Below are 19,787 nucleotides of genomic sequence, written 5' to 3'. Positions count from 1 at the left end.
GTTATCGGACGTCTTGACGCACGGCTCAATAATCCAGGTAAGAGGATCAAAGGAGGTCGAGTCGGTTCATCTGGATACAATGTTTACCGACGTTTATTATTAATTATCCAGATGAGCTGATTCGACGTTCCTTATCGGTGCTGCACTTTTTAGACGGTCCCCTGCATGCTGGTCCCGCAGCCTGGGCTGCACGGAGGACGGACGAGGCTCGTCTGGTGAGAGCTGGGGTTTGTCGCTGGTCCTCCGCCTTGCTACGGTAAGAGAGAGAGGCGTCGCTTGAGTTATCGATCCGTGGAGTCGGAATCGGTGACTATCTGTGTGCGCGGATTAGGAGTCCGAGAGCGGGATTTATCAGCCGGACTCCTAGACCCCGGAGTACGGATTCACCCATGGGTCTGTCAGCAGTGGTAGCGGTGACCCCGGGGGGGGGGGGGGCGCTGTAATTACTCAAATAAAGCCACGCTTTTTCACTCTTGAGGGCCCCGTTGAGAGCTAAAAGCTACCAAATACTGCCCCCTGGTGGCTACTGGGGGAATCGGAGGATAATTTATAGAAAATAACAACAACAAAAACAAAATCCAAAAATCAAGGAAACAGGGGGGGGGGTTCCTCCGTCGCTCCTCCCTACGGGTGGCATGCAGCTTTGTAACCCGTTGTATTTCTCAGCTTTGCTAAATAATGAACGCTAGCTTAAAACCTGCAGTGAACTCTGCCCATTGTAAGCAATGAACCTAGTGTGACGATGAAATTTGAACAGAATCAGATATTATCCAGCCTTATTGCACTTATAGATATTACATAACATTACATTACATTAATACATTATATAGAAATAGGCTACAGAGGAACTTATTTCGCTGAAAAGTGAGATCGGAGACAGGCTTTCTGCTTGGGCGCCTACATTATAGGAGGTAGGCCATGTAACGGCAGTCTATGGGCATCCATCTTTCCTGTTCAATGTTAAATTGTCTGTGGATCAAGACGTGAGCCAACCTGGACATTTCAAATGCAGACTCAGAGTCAGTTTTATTGGCCGAGTGAGATAACAGACAAGCAATTTGACTTGGTGTGTCACCCTCAGTTACACATGAAATATGCACATGTCATTGGCGGTCACTCGCGGTTGACCATCCTCCCTCTGGGTCCTCAGGTGGGTGTGGAGGCTGATCTCGGAGCTGCATAATGGGAGGACGCCTGCGCGTGACAGCTTTTTACATGGAGAGGCTGACGCGCCTGCAGCCACCTTGGCAAGGGGTCCTTGGCAAGTCCAATGACATGGAGAACAAAGACGACTGGGGACCACCCTCTGCTGAAGCCTTCATCCACCTTCACTGCTGTTGTGACCTGGAGACATCTTCCACCAGCTCCACCGTTGAGGTCTTTGTTGGATCGCGGAGCTTCCCCCTTGACCTATCCACCTTGGGTGATCCTACCAGCAGCCAAGCTCCAGTCGGCATAGCTCTTGGACTCACTGGTACGTGCAAGCTTCTCCACCACGGCGAGGTGGCGATTCAGGGGAAGATGTACTCATGGACACATTCAGAGAAGTGCAAAACGAGAAAGAGCCAAGTATAAGGTCAGTTATCAGCAAATTTGATAAGTAGTAAAAGTAAAATCACGAGTGCAGATCCAAGTCTATACGAACAATATGAGAGGTGTAACAGACTAGGATGTGATAAGACCAGTTACTGTGAGGAATGAAACATGTCCTGTTGCATAGAAGTAAATAACAGGTTTCACACATCCCGTCACCTAAATTATTACACAAGTCCGTTGTTGCTCTTGATAGGTGCAGCGGTGCAAGTAGATGTAGACAAAAATAGGAGAGAGCACTAAATCTACTTCTACTACTACTTCCGGCTGTTCCCGTTAGGGGGCGCCACAGCGGATCATCCGTTTCCATCTCTTCCTGTCTTCTGCATCTTCCTCTGTCACACCAGCCACCTGAATGTCCTCCCTCACCACATCCATAAACCTCCTCTTTGGCCTTCCTCGTCTCCTCTTCCCTGGCAGCTCCATATTCAGCATCCTTCTCCCAGTATACCCAGCATCTCTCCTCCACACATGTCCAAGCCATCTCAATCCTGCCTCTCTTGCTTTGTCTCCAAACCGTCCAACCTGAGCGGTCCCTCTAATGTACTCGTCCCTAACCCTGTCCTTCTTCGTCGCTCCCAATGAAACTCTTCTCATCAGGAGAGAGTGGTAAATAATATCAAATAATATCATTTTGAAACAAAAGTCCACTCTCGTTTACACAGAGCTAAACATTTTCTCATTGCAACTATGACTCACACCTATAATCATTCTCTTATTGTCATTTCCTAAAACAACAACAACAACAACAACGTGAAGGATAACACAGGCGCTGAGAGAACTGAGCCTGGCCCTCTTCTCCACCACCCGGTCAGATTGACAGCACGCACGGGAAGATCACAGCGGTCCGGAGGAAGCGTGAGAAGCTGACCGAGGCAGGCGAAGATGCCGCGCTGAGCATCCCGCTGGCCTCCGGACACAGCGTGACCTTTGACCTCAGGGCCGACCTGGAGACCGTTAAGCAGGAGCAGGAGGAGAAGGTAAAGTCTTGTGGAAACAGCGGCGCCAGATTGTGTTCGAACTGAATTTCTTACTGATGTATTTTGCCCCCCCCCCTCCCTCCTCCCTCCTCCCCCAGCAGACAGAGAAAGAGGAGGTGGCTGACCGGTGTAAGGACGCGGAGGCCACGTCGGGCACGGAGGACGGGAAGAAGCTGTTTGATGCCTCCGGAGACTGAAAAAGTAAAGCTATATTTCACTCTAAGCTATTTAACTCCCACACACTAACTCTGCATTGTGTGTTCAGTAAGTAAGCGTTGTATTAACTGGTGAATTTCTTTATTTTATTTTATTTATTTATTTCTGATTTTTCCCTTTTTTCTCCCGATTTAGTGGCCAATTGATCCCTATTTTAATTCAAACACCCACCCTCGTATTGCATGCGTTCGCCAACTGCATCTCTCCGGCCGGCAGTCTCGAAGGAAAGCGCCTCCCCACTTTCGTGACAAGGCGACTCCAAGCCGAACCACTGTTTTTCCGACACACACAGAGACGCATTCATATGACGAACACAAGCCGATTCCGCCCCCCTCCCGAAGACAGCGTTGCCAATGATTGCTGCTTCATCGAGTCCGGCCATAGTCGGATCTGACGAGACCGGGGCGCGAACCCCAGTCCCCAGTGGGCAACTGCATCGACACCAAGCCGATGCTTAGACCGCTACGCCACCGCGGACTAACTGGTGAATTTCTGATAGTATCACAACAAATATTGCTGCCATGACCAGGTCTTTGTGTTTGGCATGTGCACCGTATGTCAACGGCAGACTGAATGCACCATATGTTTGTTTTTTATGAAATAAGCATTGCGGAAATTTTTTTTTTTAAGGATTGTGTGGTGAAGGAAAACCGGCTCGGCCATTTTCTTCACAGATATTGTTTTCCCCTTTTGACGCACACTGCTGTGCGTAAGCGGTGTGTGTAGCAGGGCCCTGGTTCCATGCACACTTCTCCCTTCTGGCCTTGTGATGGCAGCACATACCTTCACACTAAACTAGTTCACACGGCATCTCCGTGTCAACAACATCTCCCCTGGCCTCTTAATTGGCGTACACAGTCACGCTTAATTGACATCCTAATCAGCTAAAATGCAATTAAGAGATGTAACCGCAAGCGTTGTAGCGGTGGGATGGCAATACGGTCCTGACGAATGACGTCTTCATTAGCACGTAGTATGCAAATAAGGCACGTCAAATTGTGTATTTCACCAATAGCATGGCTAAATTCCAGGGTTGTTTTCACTCAGTGAGTACAATATGCAAATGACATATAGTTTCATACGTGCACACACACACACACACACACACACACACACACACACACACACACACACACACACACACAGACTAAGACGGCATCACAGGTGGTCACACATCGAGACACTTTCACACGTCCGGCGTCAGGAAGTGGACGCCGCGGCATAAGAATGGTGAGGACAGGGGGTCTATTTTGGTGAGCCACTCACATGAGGGGCAGAATCCATATATCTACCCTCTTTCCGCCCCTCCCCATCTCAGAAGGAGAAGAAGCAGCATACTATTTGTCACCTATAAGGTAAGATTTTTTTTTTTTTGCTTTGTGGTCATTTTGTGAAGGGGAAGCGATCTGAGAAAAAGGAGGAGGTTTCACTTTCCAGATTCTGTGGTAAAAACCCATCGGTCAATACCACCTCTTGTGTCGGCGAAGGTTTTAACACAACTCGCGGTCTGCCTAGCAACCGGCAATTCTCCTCAAGCCGTGAATCAAGAATGAGAAACGTCTGATTTTATTCTCTCGTTAGATAAAGATGCGTTTTGTGTCTCATCCTGGGCCGCAGGTCTTGTCTCAAGTAAAGGGGGGGGGATTTGTTGGTTTTTTCTTCTGTTTCAAAAGCTGATCTTGTGCAGACATCCATTCAAACACTATAAATAACACCAGGCATTCTGCACCGGACCTATAGCTTATACTCTGCACGGCTCCTCTGCAGAAATCAGAGGGATGACATGTTCATCGCTTCTGTTTCCAACGACGGCTTGTAGTAAAAGTAAAGACCCGGCACCGTGCTGAACCATCCCCGGCTGGTTATTTACGGGCCCCGGCCTCCGTGGATGGTTAGAAACTACAATTCCTACCGTCTGTAGACGCTGTAGTTCACGTCACATGTCCGGAAAGTACTTAAAACCATGTATGACTTTGGTTTAGACGGGGTTGTTTGTCCCGTCACAAGTTTGACCTTAAGGTGAAGTCCTGCGTTGCGTCCCCTGCCGTGGTTTCATAAGTGGGCGTGCTCCCATATCCGGACAGAAAACCAGCCTCACGTTAAACCTTTGAACCGTTTTCCCCTTCATGGACCAAGAAGGATCCTCCGTGCAAAGATTCTGATGAGGTGGGGTCACTTAGAAATATCAAATCAAACACATAACAACAAAATGATGTGTTGCCACATTTGACATTGAATTTGAGTCGTTATAAGTAGCCGCGTAAAGAAAATATCGATACACTAGAGTAACGCGATACTATGTTTGGGATACTGTATCGATTCTCAGAAATGCTGTATCGATTTTTTAATCAATATGCAAAAGATTCGTAGCAGTGGTTCATCTTGTGTTGTGTATAACCTCCCGACCGCTAGATGGCAGTGCTGTCATCCATCTTCGGCCATTTGGCTCCCACTCCGCCGTAGCGAGGTGCAACAGAGTCTCACACGTTTTCGTTAAATACATACGAATTTAATCAACTCGGTTGCGAGGTGAGCTGAGACGGGAAGTAGCTTTTGTTGACCGGAAGTAGTTTTTTTTTGGACAGGCAGTCGCTGTTTTTTGTTTGTTACAGGCAGTAGCTTTAAACGTAAAGAACGCAGGCCTATGACGTCACAATACATCGCCTCGCTCACAGTCTCGCAGTGTGTCGCGATACGTTGAATCGTCGTAACCTGTATCATGATACGTATCGTACCGCCATATTATTGCCAGTACACAGCCCTGGTTATAACCAGTCTATGGCCTCTGTAAGAGCCATTAAACGGTGAGACACGTGTCCTAGAAATGGTAAAACAATAGAGTTGTATTTTCCAGTAGAATATCCTGTATTATTTTTATTTTTTTCCCCAGAGTTGAGAGGAGGGAGACACGCAGATCTGCAGCCATGTCTGAGGCGTAAGTACCTACACCCTACAGCGACTCTCGCGTCTCATAAAAACTGTCAGATGGAAATCAAAATGCCCAGAATAAAACTGCAATATTCATGCGTGTACCGTGATTATAACGAAATGCACCTTTTCCCCTGTCCATCACTTCTGTTGGCGCCCTTGACTGGATAGGCCCGTGGTGAGTGGATTTTCAGCCTAACATTCAGTACTTTAAATAATGCCTCAGATGACTGAAAGTGGCGGCCCAATACAGCAAATGAAGTTGAATTGTGATGATTAGGGCATTCTGTCGTCTGGATCCAAGACGACAGAATCTGCTAGAGGAAGCGATTGATATAATAATAAAAATGAAAAAAAAACAGAATATTTTGAAATAGAGTGTAATATGAAAGTCATAAATTAATCTGAATAATACGAGGAAAATCAATTCAAATTTACTCAAGTGGTCAGCGCCCTGTTCCCGGTCAACGTGTGGTTTATTGAATCAGATCATTGTGCAAAATCACCGAGATAAAGTAGTTTCCTCGGAAGGGTCTCATACTACAGTATATATCTAAACCCTACTACTACTTTCTACTTTACTTTGCTACAAGACACGCGCTCACACTGTAGCGCCCCCCCCCCCCACAGGTCCCATATGGCACTTCAGATACTTGCACTGGTCTTCATTAGGAAGAGGTGCGATGAAGTTGGGTAGTCAGTTTTGTTGGCTCACGGTGACCTAGCTTGGCATGTAAAAAGAAAAGAAAGAACGAAACAACAGCGTACCCAACAAATATTGAAAGTTACCATGGAAACACCTCTCTGACCATGTGTATTATGGGCTTCTTCTCTAGAAACCGAAGCCAAAAATCTCTGCATCTCGCAGACTCTTCCTGAAGGTATTTCTGTGTGTGTCTCTTTGGACTTGATTGCACATGTGTGACAAAAACCGATGAGGGGTTTTCTACAATGCTAGGAGTAACAGCAATTTGGTATAGAAATATTAAGCTAATAACTCACTTGCATGAGTGTAGAACATTAAAAAGGGATTTCAATTATACTTAGAGAAACCACTATTTTGTCTGTAACATCTTTCCTTTGGACTTAGTTTGGTAATCTTACACTTGATCAGAAAAATGTTGTGTGCCGTACAACGTTACACTGTCTGAGACGGGGTTGTGTGTAATTTGCTGTATCTCAGACCAAACTGCTGAAGAAGGCCATGTCTATGCTGGAGACTGATAAAGAAGAGAGGAAAGTGGAGAGAGAGAGAACGCTGGCTGAAAGAGTCCCGCCTCTCCAAATGTCCGGCTTGTCTCTGCAGGATCTACAGGTACACACTGCCCCTCCTCGGGAGGTAGAGCGGGCCGTCTGGTAACTGGAGGGTTGCCCGACCGAGCCTCAGCTCCTCCTGGCAAAAACGTCGAGGTGTCCCTGAGCCAGACACCTATCCCTTAACTGCTCCCGATGAGCTGGTTCTGAGTTTGCATGGTTGACATTTGCTGTACGTGGGTGCATGTGAGGCATTAACTGTAAAGCGCTTTGGGAAAAAAATGCTGTATAAATGCCGTCCATTTACTGTTAACGTTCAGCTTACAGTTTTGACTGTTTTCACCAAGTTTGGAGACAAAGGGAGTTTTACTCGGTGGGATTCGACACAAGGAGGTCACAGGTTGTTGAGGCACGTGGGCTCAGGCCGTCGGTTAGAATCCACTTCGGGATCCTCTCTCTGCACCCCTTCATTCCTGTTACACTTCAAAGCGATAAAACCAAAGGACATTAACGCAATGGGTTAATGCAGAGAAACCCACGGGAAAACCTATGAATGTCTAATATTGGGTATATGCATGCTGACTACGTTTAGTCTTTTGTTGCACAGATTAAACTCATAGCCTCCTCACATTAAACGCACCTTTCGACAAAATCCCATGTCGTTTCGAATATTTGACCTTTGGACTCTCTGACAACCATGTGGGCCTATGTTTGGACTAATTCACTAATTCTGGTTTAAGAATGAGAAACAAGTTGATCGGAAAGTGTCTGAACGAGAAGAAAACTCACAGCTCCCTTATCATGGTGTGCCATTGAGCAAGGCATTTAAGCCAAACTTTCTAGTGGAGTTGCTCTTAGGACTCCTTCAGAAAGTCATCGTAGTACTGAGCTGTGTGAGGGTGAAGCAGGAAGATGAACAGTCATTTATCCCTTGACAAATGAAGGTTTTACTTTTTTTTTTTTTTTTGCTTTTGGGGATTTTCTCCTCTTTTTCCATCACATCTTGGCACATCCAAGTCCCTCTTCTCCTAAGTTTCCACCATTGCATGACCCCAATGTGGACGTCCACATGTCTCCTCCGACACATGTGGAGTTGCCGCCCAATTCTTTTCACCTGTGGCAGATTTTTCTGCCGGAATATAATAATATATAATGATATTTCTCCGTAAATCTACCCAACAGCTGTGCAGACACCCCCACCACCTTTGGGAATCAAATAATTGAATTGGAGAGACACGCCACCGCATACTGGCTAGCAACCCTGGAGCGCTACCAAATGTAGTTCAAACCCAGTTCAACCCCCGTGACACCGGGGTTTGAACTGGGAACCTCAGCCAACGCTGGGAAGTTTACTGAAAACTTAGAAAGGCTATTTTGCTTCACATCAAATTAACTGAACATTTCCAGCCAAGCTCAGACCTCTTTATCCGCTATTACAACACAAAGATCATTATTTCCACTCTCCACGTTTATGAGGGATATGCATTTATAGCCTATAGGCTTTACATATCTCTCAGCGGTCGGTACATGTTGCCAGGGTTTGACACTGGTCCAGAGACATAATGGCTATATTAAGAGTTTGGCATTGCATATTACTATGAACTACCTTTTACATACAGTACAAAAGTATAGTCAAGGACACATTATACACTGAATACAGTCCATGATGCCAGTGTGTTTATTAGTGATACATACACACTGATCAGCCAAAACCACTGACAGGTAAGTGAATAACATTGCTTATCTTATTACAATGGCCCCTGTCATATACTATTAGATAGGTGAACCGTTTTTGAGGTTGATATGTTGGAAGCAGAAAAAAATAGGCAAGCATAAGGATCTGAGCGACTTTGACAAAAGCCAAATTGTGATGGCTAGACGACTTAACGGCAGGTCTTGTGGGGTATTGCCGGTATGCAGTGGTCAGTAACTACCAAAAGTGGTCCAAGGAATGACAACCCATGAACTGGTGACAGGGTCATGGGCGCCCAAGGCACATTGATGTGCATAGGGAGTGAAGGCTAGCCCATCTGGTCCGATCCCCCAGAAGAGCTACTGTAGCTCAAATTGCTGAAAAAGTTAATTCTGTGTATGATAGACAGGTGCCAGAACACAGTGCATCACAGCTTGCGGTGTATAGGGCTGTGTAGTTGCAGACCAGTCAGAGTGCCCATGATGACCATTGTGTGCACGTGAGCATCAGTACTGGACTATGGAGCAATGGAAGAAGGTGGCCTGGTCTGAGGAATCATGTTTTCTTTTAAAACCATGCGGATGGCCGGATGCATGTGCATCATTTTCCTGGGGAAGAGATGGCACCAGGATGCACTATGGAAAGAAAGCAAACCAGTGGAGGCAGTGTGATTCTCTGGGCAATGTTCTGCTGGGAAACCTTGGGTCCTGGCATTCATGTGGATGTTACTTTAACACATACCACCTACCTACACATTGTTGCAGATCAAGTCCACCCCTTCATGGCAATGGTATTCCCTGATGGCAGTGGCTTCTTTCAACAGGATAATGCATCCTGCCATACTGGACATTTTTTTTCAGAAATGGTTTGAGGAACATGAGAAAGAGTTCAAGGTGTTGCCTTGGCCTCCAAATTCCCCAGATCTCATTCCATTCGAGCATCTGTGGGATGTGCTAGAAAGACAAGTCCAATCCATGGAATCCCCCACCTCGCAATTTAGAGGATTTAAAGGATCTGCTGCTAAAGTCTTGGTGCCAGATACCAGAGGACACCTTCAGAGGTCTTGTGGAGTCCATGCCTCAATGGGTCAGAGCTATTTTGGCGGCACGAGCGGGACCTACACAATATTAGGCAGGTGGTTTTAATGGTTTGGCTGATTGATTAATAGCTACACATGGCCTGCAATAACAAACCCTGTAGGTTGTCATGATGTTTCTGAGCCAGTGTCAACCACACAGAGGCATGAACATGATGAAGACATGAATGAGCCGGACACTGATACTCTCAATGGGTTTCTCCGCAGAATATCTGCAAAGAGCTACACCAGAAAATTGACTGTGTTGATGAGGAGCGGTACGACATTGCCCTGAAAGTGTCCAAAAACGAGCGGGAGGTAAGTAACATATTAGTTAAGCTCCTCTGTCACAATCGAGCAATCTAGACAAAACTTGGGGTACGTGCAAAAATAATATTTAAATTCCTTAGCGAAATCAAACTTTTATAACCGATTGTCCGAGCGTGGCCTTCTCATTTGGTTTTGTTTCTGGCACCAGATTCAGGACCTTTCTCAGAAGATCTTTGAGCTGAAGGGCAAGATGAAGAGACCAAACCTGAGAAGGGTGAGGGTGTCGGCGGATGCCATGCTGGGCGCTCTGCTGGGCTCCAAGGTCAAAGAGTCTGTGGATTTCAAGGCCAACCTCAAGACGGTGAAGAAAGAGGAGGAGAAGGTAAGGGTCATCGGCTTCGCGGTACATTCATCACAAGTTGTGGATTAACGTTAAAGTCTTGTAGACAGCTCTGTCAGACTCCTTCCTGGTTATTGCATCTTTATAATGACACCCAAAAAAAGCCCCTGTGTATCCACAGTGCTAAATAAAGAGCTGATTGACAGTTCCTATGTGTTGTTGCCCCACAGAAAGAGGAAGTGACTGACTGGCGTAAGAACGTGGACGCCATGTCCGGTATGGAGGGCAGGAAGAAGCTGTTTGATGCCGGACAGTAGATCCCTGAGGAATGTCTCTGTGCAGATGTTCCCTGCTCGAGTTTGGTCGGAACAGTTCAGGGATATGACTGTTGGTCACTTGTTTCTGTTTGATGACAGTCGAGACATAAAACAGTTTCACAGGTCTCTTTGTGTCATCTTTCAGCAGTTGTGTAAATGGCAGCGGAAAACCTATCAACCTCGGGACACTGTAATACACTTTTATGCAATGTGTTGCACAAAAATGTAATTTTGAGGCATTTAAGTAATCATTCACTTGGATGTGACGTTTGTAGTTTTTAGCACACACATTGGTTCAGTGACACCGCAACTCCATAACCTCTCGAGGCATGGCCAGATTAGGTTGCTTGGCGGCTCCAGGCAAAAATGTTGTGTCGGCCCCTGACAACTCAACCGATTGTCCACTCTCTGTATATTGTGATTCAGGATTCAGTGATTTATTGCCATATCAACTTTACGGTTGATTTGGAATTTGTTTCAGTGTGCTCAATAGTAAACATACAAGCACTCATACTAGCGCCTCCTCTGGCCGATCGGGGTGCCTGTTCGAGGTGAGGGGGAAAACTGGGGGGGAATGGAGTGATCCTCTCACGCGCTACGTCCCCCTGGCGAAACTCCTCACTGTCAGGTGAAAGGAAGCGGCTGGTGACTCCACATGTATGGGAGGAGGCGTGTGGTAGTCTGCAGCCCTCCCCGGATCGGCAGAGGGGGTGGAGCAGCAACCGGGACGGCCCGGAAGAGTGGGGCCAAGTGCAATTGGGGTTTTTTTTCCCCAGAAATGGAGGGGAGTTCACAGCCAATTATTTTTGAAGCGGTGTGCATGACTCTGTCCAACAGTTTGGGGGTTTTTTTTCTCGTGGGCTGTAGAATTGCCATCCCGTCCTGTTATTGAGAAAGTGAGCAGACGTTTTATTACAGCTCTGTAGAAGTGTAACATCGCAACCCTTGACGCTCCAAATTTCTTAAGCTGCCTTATGAATTATTGAAGAATTATTGAATCTTATGCACGCACAAACAGTGGCTATAGCCCACTCTTCTTCAATTCGTTTTGATATTGTGTTTACATGGGGCCTATTCCCAAACCAATCTATATTTAATGAAATTACCACAAAGCAATTGTGGCGCGGTGAACCTTAGGCCCTCAGGGCCCCCTGGGGGGGTCCGGGGCCCCAGGACAGCCACCCACTCCGCCTGGTCAGTAATCCAGCCTTGTGTCAAGGTCATCTGTGGCAGCACTGCTCAGTTTTGAATAGGCTCACTTGATTTTTAGATTAAGTTTTAACAAAAAGCATGTGAGCAATAATTGAGCTTAACGGTCCGCTGAACGTTTCACTTCTTTTCATTGCAGACCACCAAGTTGTTTTCCTAAATCTGTTTCATTTGCAAACCGCTGAAGAACATTTTGCCCATCCACGCCGGTTACAAAAGCTGCCTTCCTGTCCCGGCCCATCTGTATTTAGATTAAGACATAAAACGCAGAGCAGGGAGGATAGCTGCCATGTGCACGTTGCATTTGTCCTGCAGAGATAATTTAGCCTGTTTGCTGTCAGCGTCCGGTAGCCATGCAGTCCAGAGATGGCTGGTGCTGGAGGCCCACTGCTCAGTGGGGCGTGTCAGGAATGAGGGCGTCTGGAAAGGGACCGTGGTACCAAAGCGAAATATCACACAAGCAAAGTTTGCTTGTTTCGGAACTATTCTGTTGCCTACCAACACGGAGATCGCCGGTTCGAATCCTGCGTTACCTCCGGCTTGGTAGGGCGTCCCTACCGACACAGTTGGCCGTGTCTGCGAGTGGGAAGCCGGATGTGGGTATGTGTCCTGGTCGCCGCACTAGCGCCTCCTCTGGTCGGTCGGGGAACCTGTTCGGGGGGGGGGGGAACTGGGGGGAATAGCGTGATCCTCCCACGCGCTACGTCCCCCGGGTGAAACTTGTCAGGTGAAAAGAAGCGGCTGGCGACTCCACGTGTATGGGAGGAGGCACGTGGTGGTCTGTCTGCAGCCCTCCCCCGGATCAGCAGAGGGGGCGGAGCAGCGACCGGGACAACTCGGAAGAGTGGGGTAATTGGCCAAGTACAATTGGGGAGAAAAGGGGGGAAATTAAAAAATAAAGGCTCTTCATAGCACTTGGACTGGCTGACCAGTCACCTGGAGTTTTTAGGTGTATGTAAGTCGGAGTTTTTAGGTGTATGTAAGTCGGAGTTTTTAGGTGTATGTAAGTCGGAGTTTTTAGGTGTATGTAAGTCGGAGTGTTTGGGTGTATGCATCCAGTGTGTATGTGCATGTGGACTGTTGCGTGTGGTTGAGAGACAGAGAGAGAGAGAGAGAGAGAGAGAGAATTACGATCCAACATGAAATGTGCTGCACCAGAAGCTCACCTGTGCAGGAAGGAGTGTGTGACGTCATTGCCATGCCATCATCACGCAGCGCCACTCCCGAACAGGCGAGCCCCCCCCCCCCCTCTCATGGCGTTGCTGGCTTGTGTTAAGGTGTCATTTGGACTGGATCTGGTTGTGGTATGTCAGCCTTGGCCACAGTCAGTCAAAGTCTCGCACACATTAAGCAAGAAGTCAAGTCAGTTTTATTTGTGCGGCTCCATGTCGCAAATTACACATTGTGCCTCAGTGGGCTTTACAGCAACACAACATCCTGTCCCTAGACCCCCTAACAACTCCCTAAAAAAAACCCTCTTTAACAGGGAGAAACCTCAGGGAGAGCAACAGAGGAGGGGCCTCTCTCCCAAGACACACAGCCTGCAGGGTATGCTGTGTGTACACAACGAAACACTATTTACAGAACACAACGCTTGAAAGAGGATAACCAAATTATAATGGACTTCTAAGACATATATAATGAATGTGACGAGGAGGAGGCCAAGCAGAAGAAGTAGGCCATAAAAGTTTATCATCTTTTCTTTCTTTATATATATATATATATATATGACAAGCTCTTCATATTTGTTTAAAATCTGCAATTTGGGTGAGTATGTATATCAAGGTCTCAGCTGGGGGACGCTCAGGCCAAAAATCGCCTCAAAACTGGCCTTAGTCGTGACGTAACGGTCCTTTCCTCCCAGACGAACGGCGGAGCGTTCCAGTGTTACGTAATCAGCCCAACGTTTGGCAGCATTGTAGTGTAAGAGCACAAGTCCATCAACTTTACTAACAAGGTATTTGCTCATTAAAATTCCACGCAGCGCTCTTCTCATTAAGTGAAGAGGCGACGGTAAAAAGAAGAGGGGGGGGGGGGACAAAAAACGAAACCATCGCAGCTTTTTACAGACCAGCTACGCGGTGACGTCACCCCCGCGTCCCCCAGTTGAAGCGCGAGGCGTGTACCGCTCCTAATATAGCCACAACGGGTGCCCCCCCCCTCAGCCGCCCCGCCCCATGTGAAAGGTTCGCAGTTCTGATTGGTCGGCGCCAGCGTCAATCGTCGCTCCTTTATGGCGTCGCCTGTGGACGAGCCATCCATCCTTACGGCTGTCAACGTTAGCCGCCGAATAATTCCGGCCGGGTCGGACTCGAAAACAAGGTAAGATAATAATTAATTTATTATTCTTTTTTTAGAGCCGCGTGTCACGAGCGAGTCAGACGCGCTTGGCCCCGCGCATGTGTGCGCGTGTGTCCATGACTACGTGCGCGTTGCACTATGCGATAATGACCGTGACGTTCCAGCGCATCACCGCATTGTAACGTTACCGTTACAATGTGCTCATTAGGGGAACATGTCGATACAGTGTATCTAAACCAGTGGGCGTGTTAACGTCACGATGTGTTTATCCTGCCGTGTGTTCAGGAAAGTAACAAACTCATAGACGTCTCCCCCCTCTCCCCCCCCCCCTTTAACATTGATGAAATACACAGCACAGCTACCGTTTGTCAGCTTCTTGTTGGAGACTTCAAGGTCTGCCTTATTTACCACAGTCCGGCCTTCCAGCCTGCCACTTAAACTGCTTAACGTTTAGAGGCGACCCCCTAACCTTTGCAGGCTCTGCGGTCGACTGAGACCGGCTTCCCCCGAACACGAGTAAGTTGCATTAGCGCGCCGGCTTTTAAACGTGCAAATACATTGCCAGCTTGTCGAGATATTGGAATTGATTTTGAAATAATTGATATTTTGGTTCAGCCCATGTGACATAAGGGGTCGTGTTATCACATTAAACGTGCTCCAGGCTGATTTCTTGTCACTGAATGTGTGCAGGCCCTTCGGATGTCCAAACACAAACTGTTTCTGCTGAGGCATGGGGAGGGGGCGTGGAACAAGGAGAACCGTTTCTGCAGCTGGGTGGACCAGAAGCTGAGCGAGGCTGGCGTGGCGGAGGCCCAGGAGTGCGGCCGGCTCCTCAAGGAGCAGGGCTACAAGTTTGACCAGGTGTTCACCTCCATACTCAGCCGCTCCGTCCATACTGCCTGGCTGGTGCTGGAGGCCATGGGCCAGGAGTGGGTTCCTGTGATCAAGTCCTGGAGGCTGAATGAGCGCCACTACGGGGCCCTGATTGGGTTGAACCGGGCCGAGATGGCTCTCAACCACGGGGAGGAGCAGGTGAAACTGTGGAGGCGGAGCTACGACATCACGCCGCCCGTAATCGACGAATCCCACCCTTACTTCCTGGAGATCTACAACGACCGCAGGTACAACACCTGTGACGTGCCGAAGGAGAGCCTCCCCAAGGCAGAGAGCCTGAAGGAGGTGCTGGACCGGCTCCTGCCTTACTGGGATAGCACAGTGGTACCAGAGATAAAGAGAGGTCGAACTGTTCTCATCGCCGCCCATGGCAACAGTTGCCGTGCCCTGCTGAAGCATCTGGAAGGTATTTGGCTGAACTGCACCAGCCCTGTGTCTGTCTACGGGTTTGTTCTCTCGGCTATTATGTGTGGTTTTAACACTGAGCAGGCTGGATTCTTCCACCTTCACTGGCATTTGAATTCACAACCACCCCATAGATGTTATTAGAGAATTCAGAGACTTCTTTTTTTAGTCACAAGTGCCATGTAGTCGGGAAGGACGTATTTCACTTCCAGAAATGGAAGGTTGAACTTGTTTAAAAAGGGCACTGAGTTTATGTTACATCTGGCTGCGGCCATGAAATCCTCTTTGACCTTTGAGTGTGCTCTGGGGGTTTGGAGGACGCCATGTATGATTGGCCACTCTGAAACTTTATATAGACGGTTGCATAATATGATGCAGTGCAGGAGATACTGTGCAGGGATTGGCAATGTGGTATTCATTGTCATTACAACTTTTGCACACATAAAAGAATAAGGATTAATCAACCACTAATGAAGTGCAAGACTTGCTGTCTTAGTTCTGATTCTCAGTTCTGTACATATTAGTTTTAATGTGTTTATGTTCACCAGTGAACGAGATTCTCGACATCACAACACTGTAAATACTGTGTGATAATACTGTGTGGTGCTGTATGGCACTGTGCAGCAGTATTGTACAGTACTGTATTGTGTTGTGTAGTAATACTTTGTTATAGTACTGCATACGACTGTATGTACTGTATAGCAGTACTGTATAATAATGCACTTGTTCTTTCAAATACATTTTAGGGGCGTCTGGGTGGCGTGGCGGTCTATTCCGTTGCCTACCAACACAGGGATCACTGGTTTGAATCCCCGTGTTACATGTGTCCCTACAGACACAATTGGCCGTGTCTGCGGGTGGGAAGCCGGATGTGGGTATGTGCCCTGGTCGCTGCATTAGCGCCTCCTCTGGTCGGTTGGGGTGCTTGTTCGGGGGAACCGGGGGGGAATAGCGTGATCCTCCCATATGCTACGTCCCCCTGGCGAAACTCCACACTGTCAGGTGAAAAGAAGCGGCTGGCGACTCCGCATGTATGGGAGGAGGCATGTGGTAGTCTGCGGCCCTCCCCGGATCAGCAGAGGGGGTGGAGCAGCGATCGGGACGGCTCGGAAGAGTGGGGTAATTGGCCGGATACAACTGGGGAGAAAAGGGGGGAGGGGGGAATCCAAAAAAAAAAGAAAGAAATGAGTTTGTATTGTTAGCTTGTTATGTTATTGAGTGCCTCTTATGGCATAAATCACTTTATCGTCCCCAGCCCCCTTGATGTTCCTACACACAGATAGCACTCTGGTCGATAGATCCTTACAGGATAAAAGACTGCGTTTCACTCCTTGTCTCTTTCATGTGAGCACCACACCCTGTCCCATTCCTCGTATGTGGGCGTCACGGTGGCGCAGTGGTTAGCGCTGTCGCCTCACAGCAAGAAGGTCCTGGGTTCGAACCCCGGGGTCGTCCAACCTTGGGGGGTCATCTCAGGTCGCCCTCTGTGTGGAGTTTGCACGTTCTCCCCGTGTCCGCGTGGGTTTTCTCCGGGCGCTCCGGTTCCCCCCGCCACCGGCAAGACGTGCATGTTAAGGTCAATACTCCTGTCTGTGTCCCTGACTGAGGCATGGCAAGAAGAACTGGAGTTGGTCCCCGGGCGCTGCACGGCGGCTGCCCACTGCTCCTAGCTGCACAGCTTGGATGGGTTAAATGCAGAGCAGAATTTCCCCACGGGGATCAATAAAACATCCCTCTCAACATCTCACTCTTATCCCAACAGGTATATCAGACGAGGACATCGTCAACGTGACTTTGCCCACTGGAATTCCAGTTTTGCTGGAGCTGGATGACAACCTTCGGCCCGTGAAGCCTCGGAAGCTCCTGGGAGACCAGACGAAGATCCAGGCAGCCATCAAGAAGGTGGAGGACCAGGGAAAAGCCAACTCGTCCGCCTGAACACCATCACTAAGACGTCAGTAACGCCCCCCCCCCCTGGTTTCATGGACACTTACTAGCTGCAGAGAAAAGCTTTTCGAGACACTACCAAAAAAAAAAAGAAAAAAAGAAAAAAGAAAGGATTAATTGATGACAACTACAACAGATTGTTCTGCTGAGGTTTACAGGAAATCTGGAAGTCGCACATTGAATGGACTGTTTTGTGTCTGTTTTATTGGACTGGGCTGGTTTTTGCAGGTAGACCAGGAGGTCCTAGAGGGAACTGAAAGAGTCGGGAGACTGGTTTTTAAACGCCCTGCTTTACACCTGGCATTAAAATGCGTCATGCCTGATCAGAAAGCAGCCAGGTTTTGCTTTCTCGCATACAAATCCAGGTGTAGATGCATCCGAGAGATATATCGTTAAACTACTGGGGGGCCTGTTTGTCCACAGACCCATATTTGATAACGGGAGTAAATGCAATGACGATAAATTATTTAGTGTAAGGTCTGGAGAATATGTTGTATAAAAATGTCTCGTGTAAATTTGTCTAAGCACTGTGATGAAGCGTGTTGTGTGTAAGCACTGAGGTCTGATCTAGAAGCCGGGGTGCCCCAGGTGAGACCCGTATGAGTAACCGACCTATCGCCATGTGGTAGAGTTACCGTGAGGTGAGCACATCCAGCACCATTTACTTTGTTTTCTGCTACTGAGGGAGGTCTACAGATGGGCTCTCTGTTACACCGATGCACTCTGGGAACGCATTCAGTATTGATTGGCTTGGACTTGAACTTGGCTTGAGCGTCCAACAGCTTCTGTGGCCATTTCGTTCAAGAGTAAAGCACTTCATCAACAAAACGCCATATTACCTCATGCAAACCGATAGCCAGGCTCTTCATTCCAAGTCTGAGTCACAGAATTATCTAATTACCGTGCATATTCACCGGCAGCCGAGGCCCCTTCCTCGGTGGGCTTCCCAGAAATGCGGGTGTACGGAGATAACGCGCTGCTGACTGAATGATAGTTACTGAAGAAATAAACTACAGGTTCTTCTCAGACACCTTTAGTTTAGCTGTTTGTAGAGTATGTGTGCGGTTTACGGCCACGATTACCGGTTGAACGGCAAACATAAACTTGATGGCACTTTTAAGGGGCAGTACTGATGTGATGACTAATGAACAATCAGGAACGACTTTAGATGAACCAAGACTGTTTTGATGGTTGTCTTCGCTGTCCACGGACTACCTGAGGTGGCTTCGTCGTCGCCTGTGCACGGGTCAAAGTGGTCGAAGCCTCCCCACCTTGTGTCTTAATGTCCACTTGTTGTGATTTCTCATTGTTTGGTGTTGGCTGCTGTGTCATGGTCCCGTGTCTGTTAGGTGATCGTCTCTGCACCAGTTATTTCACAAACCGGGCTTTTATGTTACAAAGAGAACACAGATCACTTGCTGATGTGATTCAGTGGAGAAACGGTGGAAAAGGAAATGCTCATACTCTGTTGTCGTCCTACCTGTCACCCCACAGAACCCGATCAACACTGTTTTGTTGTGACTCTTGACACCACTGGAACGTCTGCATGATGAAATAAAGGGATTTTTCTCCCCAACTTGTGATGAGATTATTTAATATTCTGCAGTGTTTACTCCCCCCCCCCCCTCCCCTTTTCTCCCCAATTGTACCCGTCCAATTACCCCACTCTTTAGAGCTGTCCCGGGCGCTGCTCCACCCCCTCTGCCGATCCGGGATCCTGCAGACTACCACATGCCTCCTCCGATACATGTGGAGTCGCCAGGCGCCTCTTTTCACCTGACAGTGAGGAGTTTCACCAGGGGGACGTAGCGCGTGGGAGGATCACGCTAACCCCCCCGAGCAGGCGCCCTGACCGACCAGAGGAGGCGCTAGTGCAGCGACCAGGATACATACCCACATCCGGCTTCCCACCCGCAGACACGGCCAGTTGTGTCTGTGGGGGTGCCCGACCGAGCCGGAGGTAACACGGGGATTCGAACCAGCGATCCCCGTGTCGAAAGGCACCGGACTAGACCGCCACCCCACACGGACGCCCCCTGCTGTGTTTACTTGTTTATCTGTCATGATGACAAGTCTCTATATCTGAGACGTATCAATAAGAGACAAAGGGTTTGTAGGGTGAAATGTAGAAAAGCCAAAGGAATGTTGTTTGGGAACTTCGAGTCTCCGATTTGGAAACTTGATGACTGAAGCAAAGCGGAGGCAATAAACAATGAGCTCGCTTGGTCGGACCCACGGGAGTGGCCTTTTATTCCTGCTATTTCTGTGATGTGCCCAAATATTTGGGACTGTGGGACGAAACCGCTTACGGGGTAGAATACGGCCGATTACATAACGGAAAGTGGTTTTGCTGGAAGACTGGGCT

The 19,787-nt window shown here is 48.1% G+C and overlaps 2 protein-coding genes across 4 annotated transcripts; both read left to right on the top strand.

The window, feature by feature from the left end:
* The first annotated feature begins 174 nt into the window (after window positions 1–174).
* On the top strand, window positions 175–10,782 carry LOC130113827 (troponin I, slow skeletal muscle-like). Of its 3 annotated transcripts, none has more exons than XM_056281484.1 (8): window positions 175–256; window positions 2,353–2,573; window positions 2,675–2,774; window positions 5,680–5,724; window positions 6,901–7,032; window positions 9,968–10,057; window positions 10,218–10,391; window positions 10,580–10,782. In XM_056281484.1, exons 5-8 carry the CDS (start codon window positions 6,922–6,924, stop codon window positions 10,664–10,666), a joined length of 462 nt encoding a protein of 153 aa, XP_056137459.1. In that variant the 5' UTR covers window positions 175–256; window positions 2,353–2,573; window positions 2,675–2,774; window positions 5,680–5,724; window positions 6,901–6,921; the 3' UTR covers window positions 10,667–10,782. The 3 variants fall into 3 exon arrangements, with proteins under 3 accessions (XP_056137459.1, XP_056137460.1, XP_056137461.1); XM_056281485.1 differs by having other exon boundaries at window positions 2,672–2,774; XM_056281486.1 differs by lacking the exons at window positions 175–256; window positions 2,353–2,573; window positions 2,675–2,774; window positions 5,680–5,724 and adding an exon at window positions 6,559–6,598.
* A 3,298-nt stretch (window positions 10,783–14,080) lies between these two features.
* Window positions 14,081–18,750, top strand: bpgm (2,3-bisphosphoglycerate mutase). The gene is made up of 3 exons (XM_056281829.1): window positions 14,081–14,197; window positions 14,867–15,476; window positions 17,238–18,750. The coding sequence occupies exons 2-3, from the start codon at window positions 14,876–14,878 to the stop codon at window positions 17,411–17,413; spliced, it is 777 nt and encodes a 258-aa protein (XP_056137804.1). The 5' UTR covers window positions 14,081–14,197; window positions 14,867–14,875; the 3' UTR covers window positions 17,414–18,750.
* Window positions 18,751–19,787: the final 1,037 nt, after the last annotated feature.

This window comes from Lampris incognitus, chromosome 6 (assembly GCF_029633865.1).
Source record: "Lampris incognitus isolate fLamInc1 chromosome 6, fLamInc1.hap2, whole genome shotgun sequence".
Classification (NCBI taxonomy): domain Eukaryota; kingdom Metazoa; phylum Chordata; class Actinopteri; order Lampriformes; family Lampridae; genus Lampris; species Lampris incognitus.
The sequence above is the reverse complement of the archived record's forward strand: the minus strand, read 5'-3'. Positions and strand labels throughout refer to the sequence as shown.

Excerpts from the sequence above, each read along its gene's own strand:
- LOC130113827 (XM_056281484.1), top strand. The coding sequence starts at position 6,922 with ATGTCTATGCTGGAGACTGATAAAGAAGAGAGGAAAGTGGAGAGAGAG. Across the intron at positions 7,033-9,967 it reads TGTCTCTGCAGGATCTACAG|AATATCTGCAAAGAGCTACA; the intron begins GTACACACTGCC and ends GTTTCTCCGCAG. Across the intron at positions 10,058-10,217 it reads TGTCCAAAAACGAGCGGGAG|ATTCAGGACCTTTCTCAGAA; the intron begins GTAAGTAACATA and ends TTCTGGCACCAG.
- bpgm (XM_056281829.1), top strand. The coding sequence starts at position 14,876 with ATGTCCAAACACAAACTGTTTCTGCTGAGGCATGGGGAGGGGGCGTGG. Across the intron at positions 15,477-17,237 it reads CCTGCTGAAGCATCTGGAAG|GTATATCAGACGAGGACATC; the intron begins GTATTTGGCTGA and ends TTATCCCAACAG.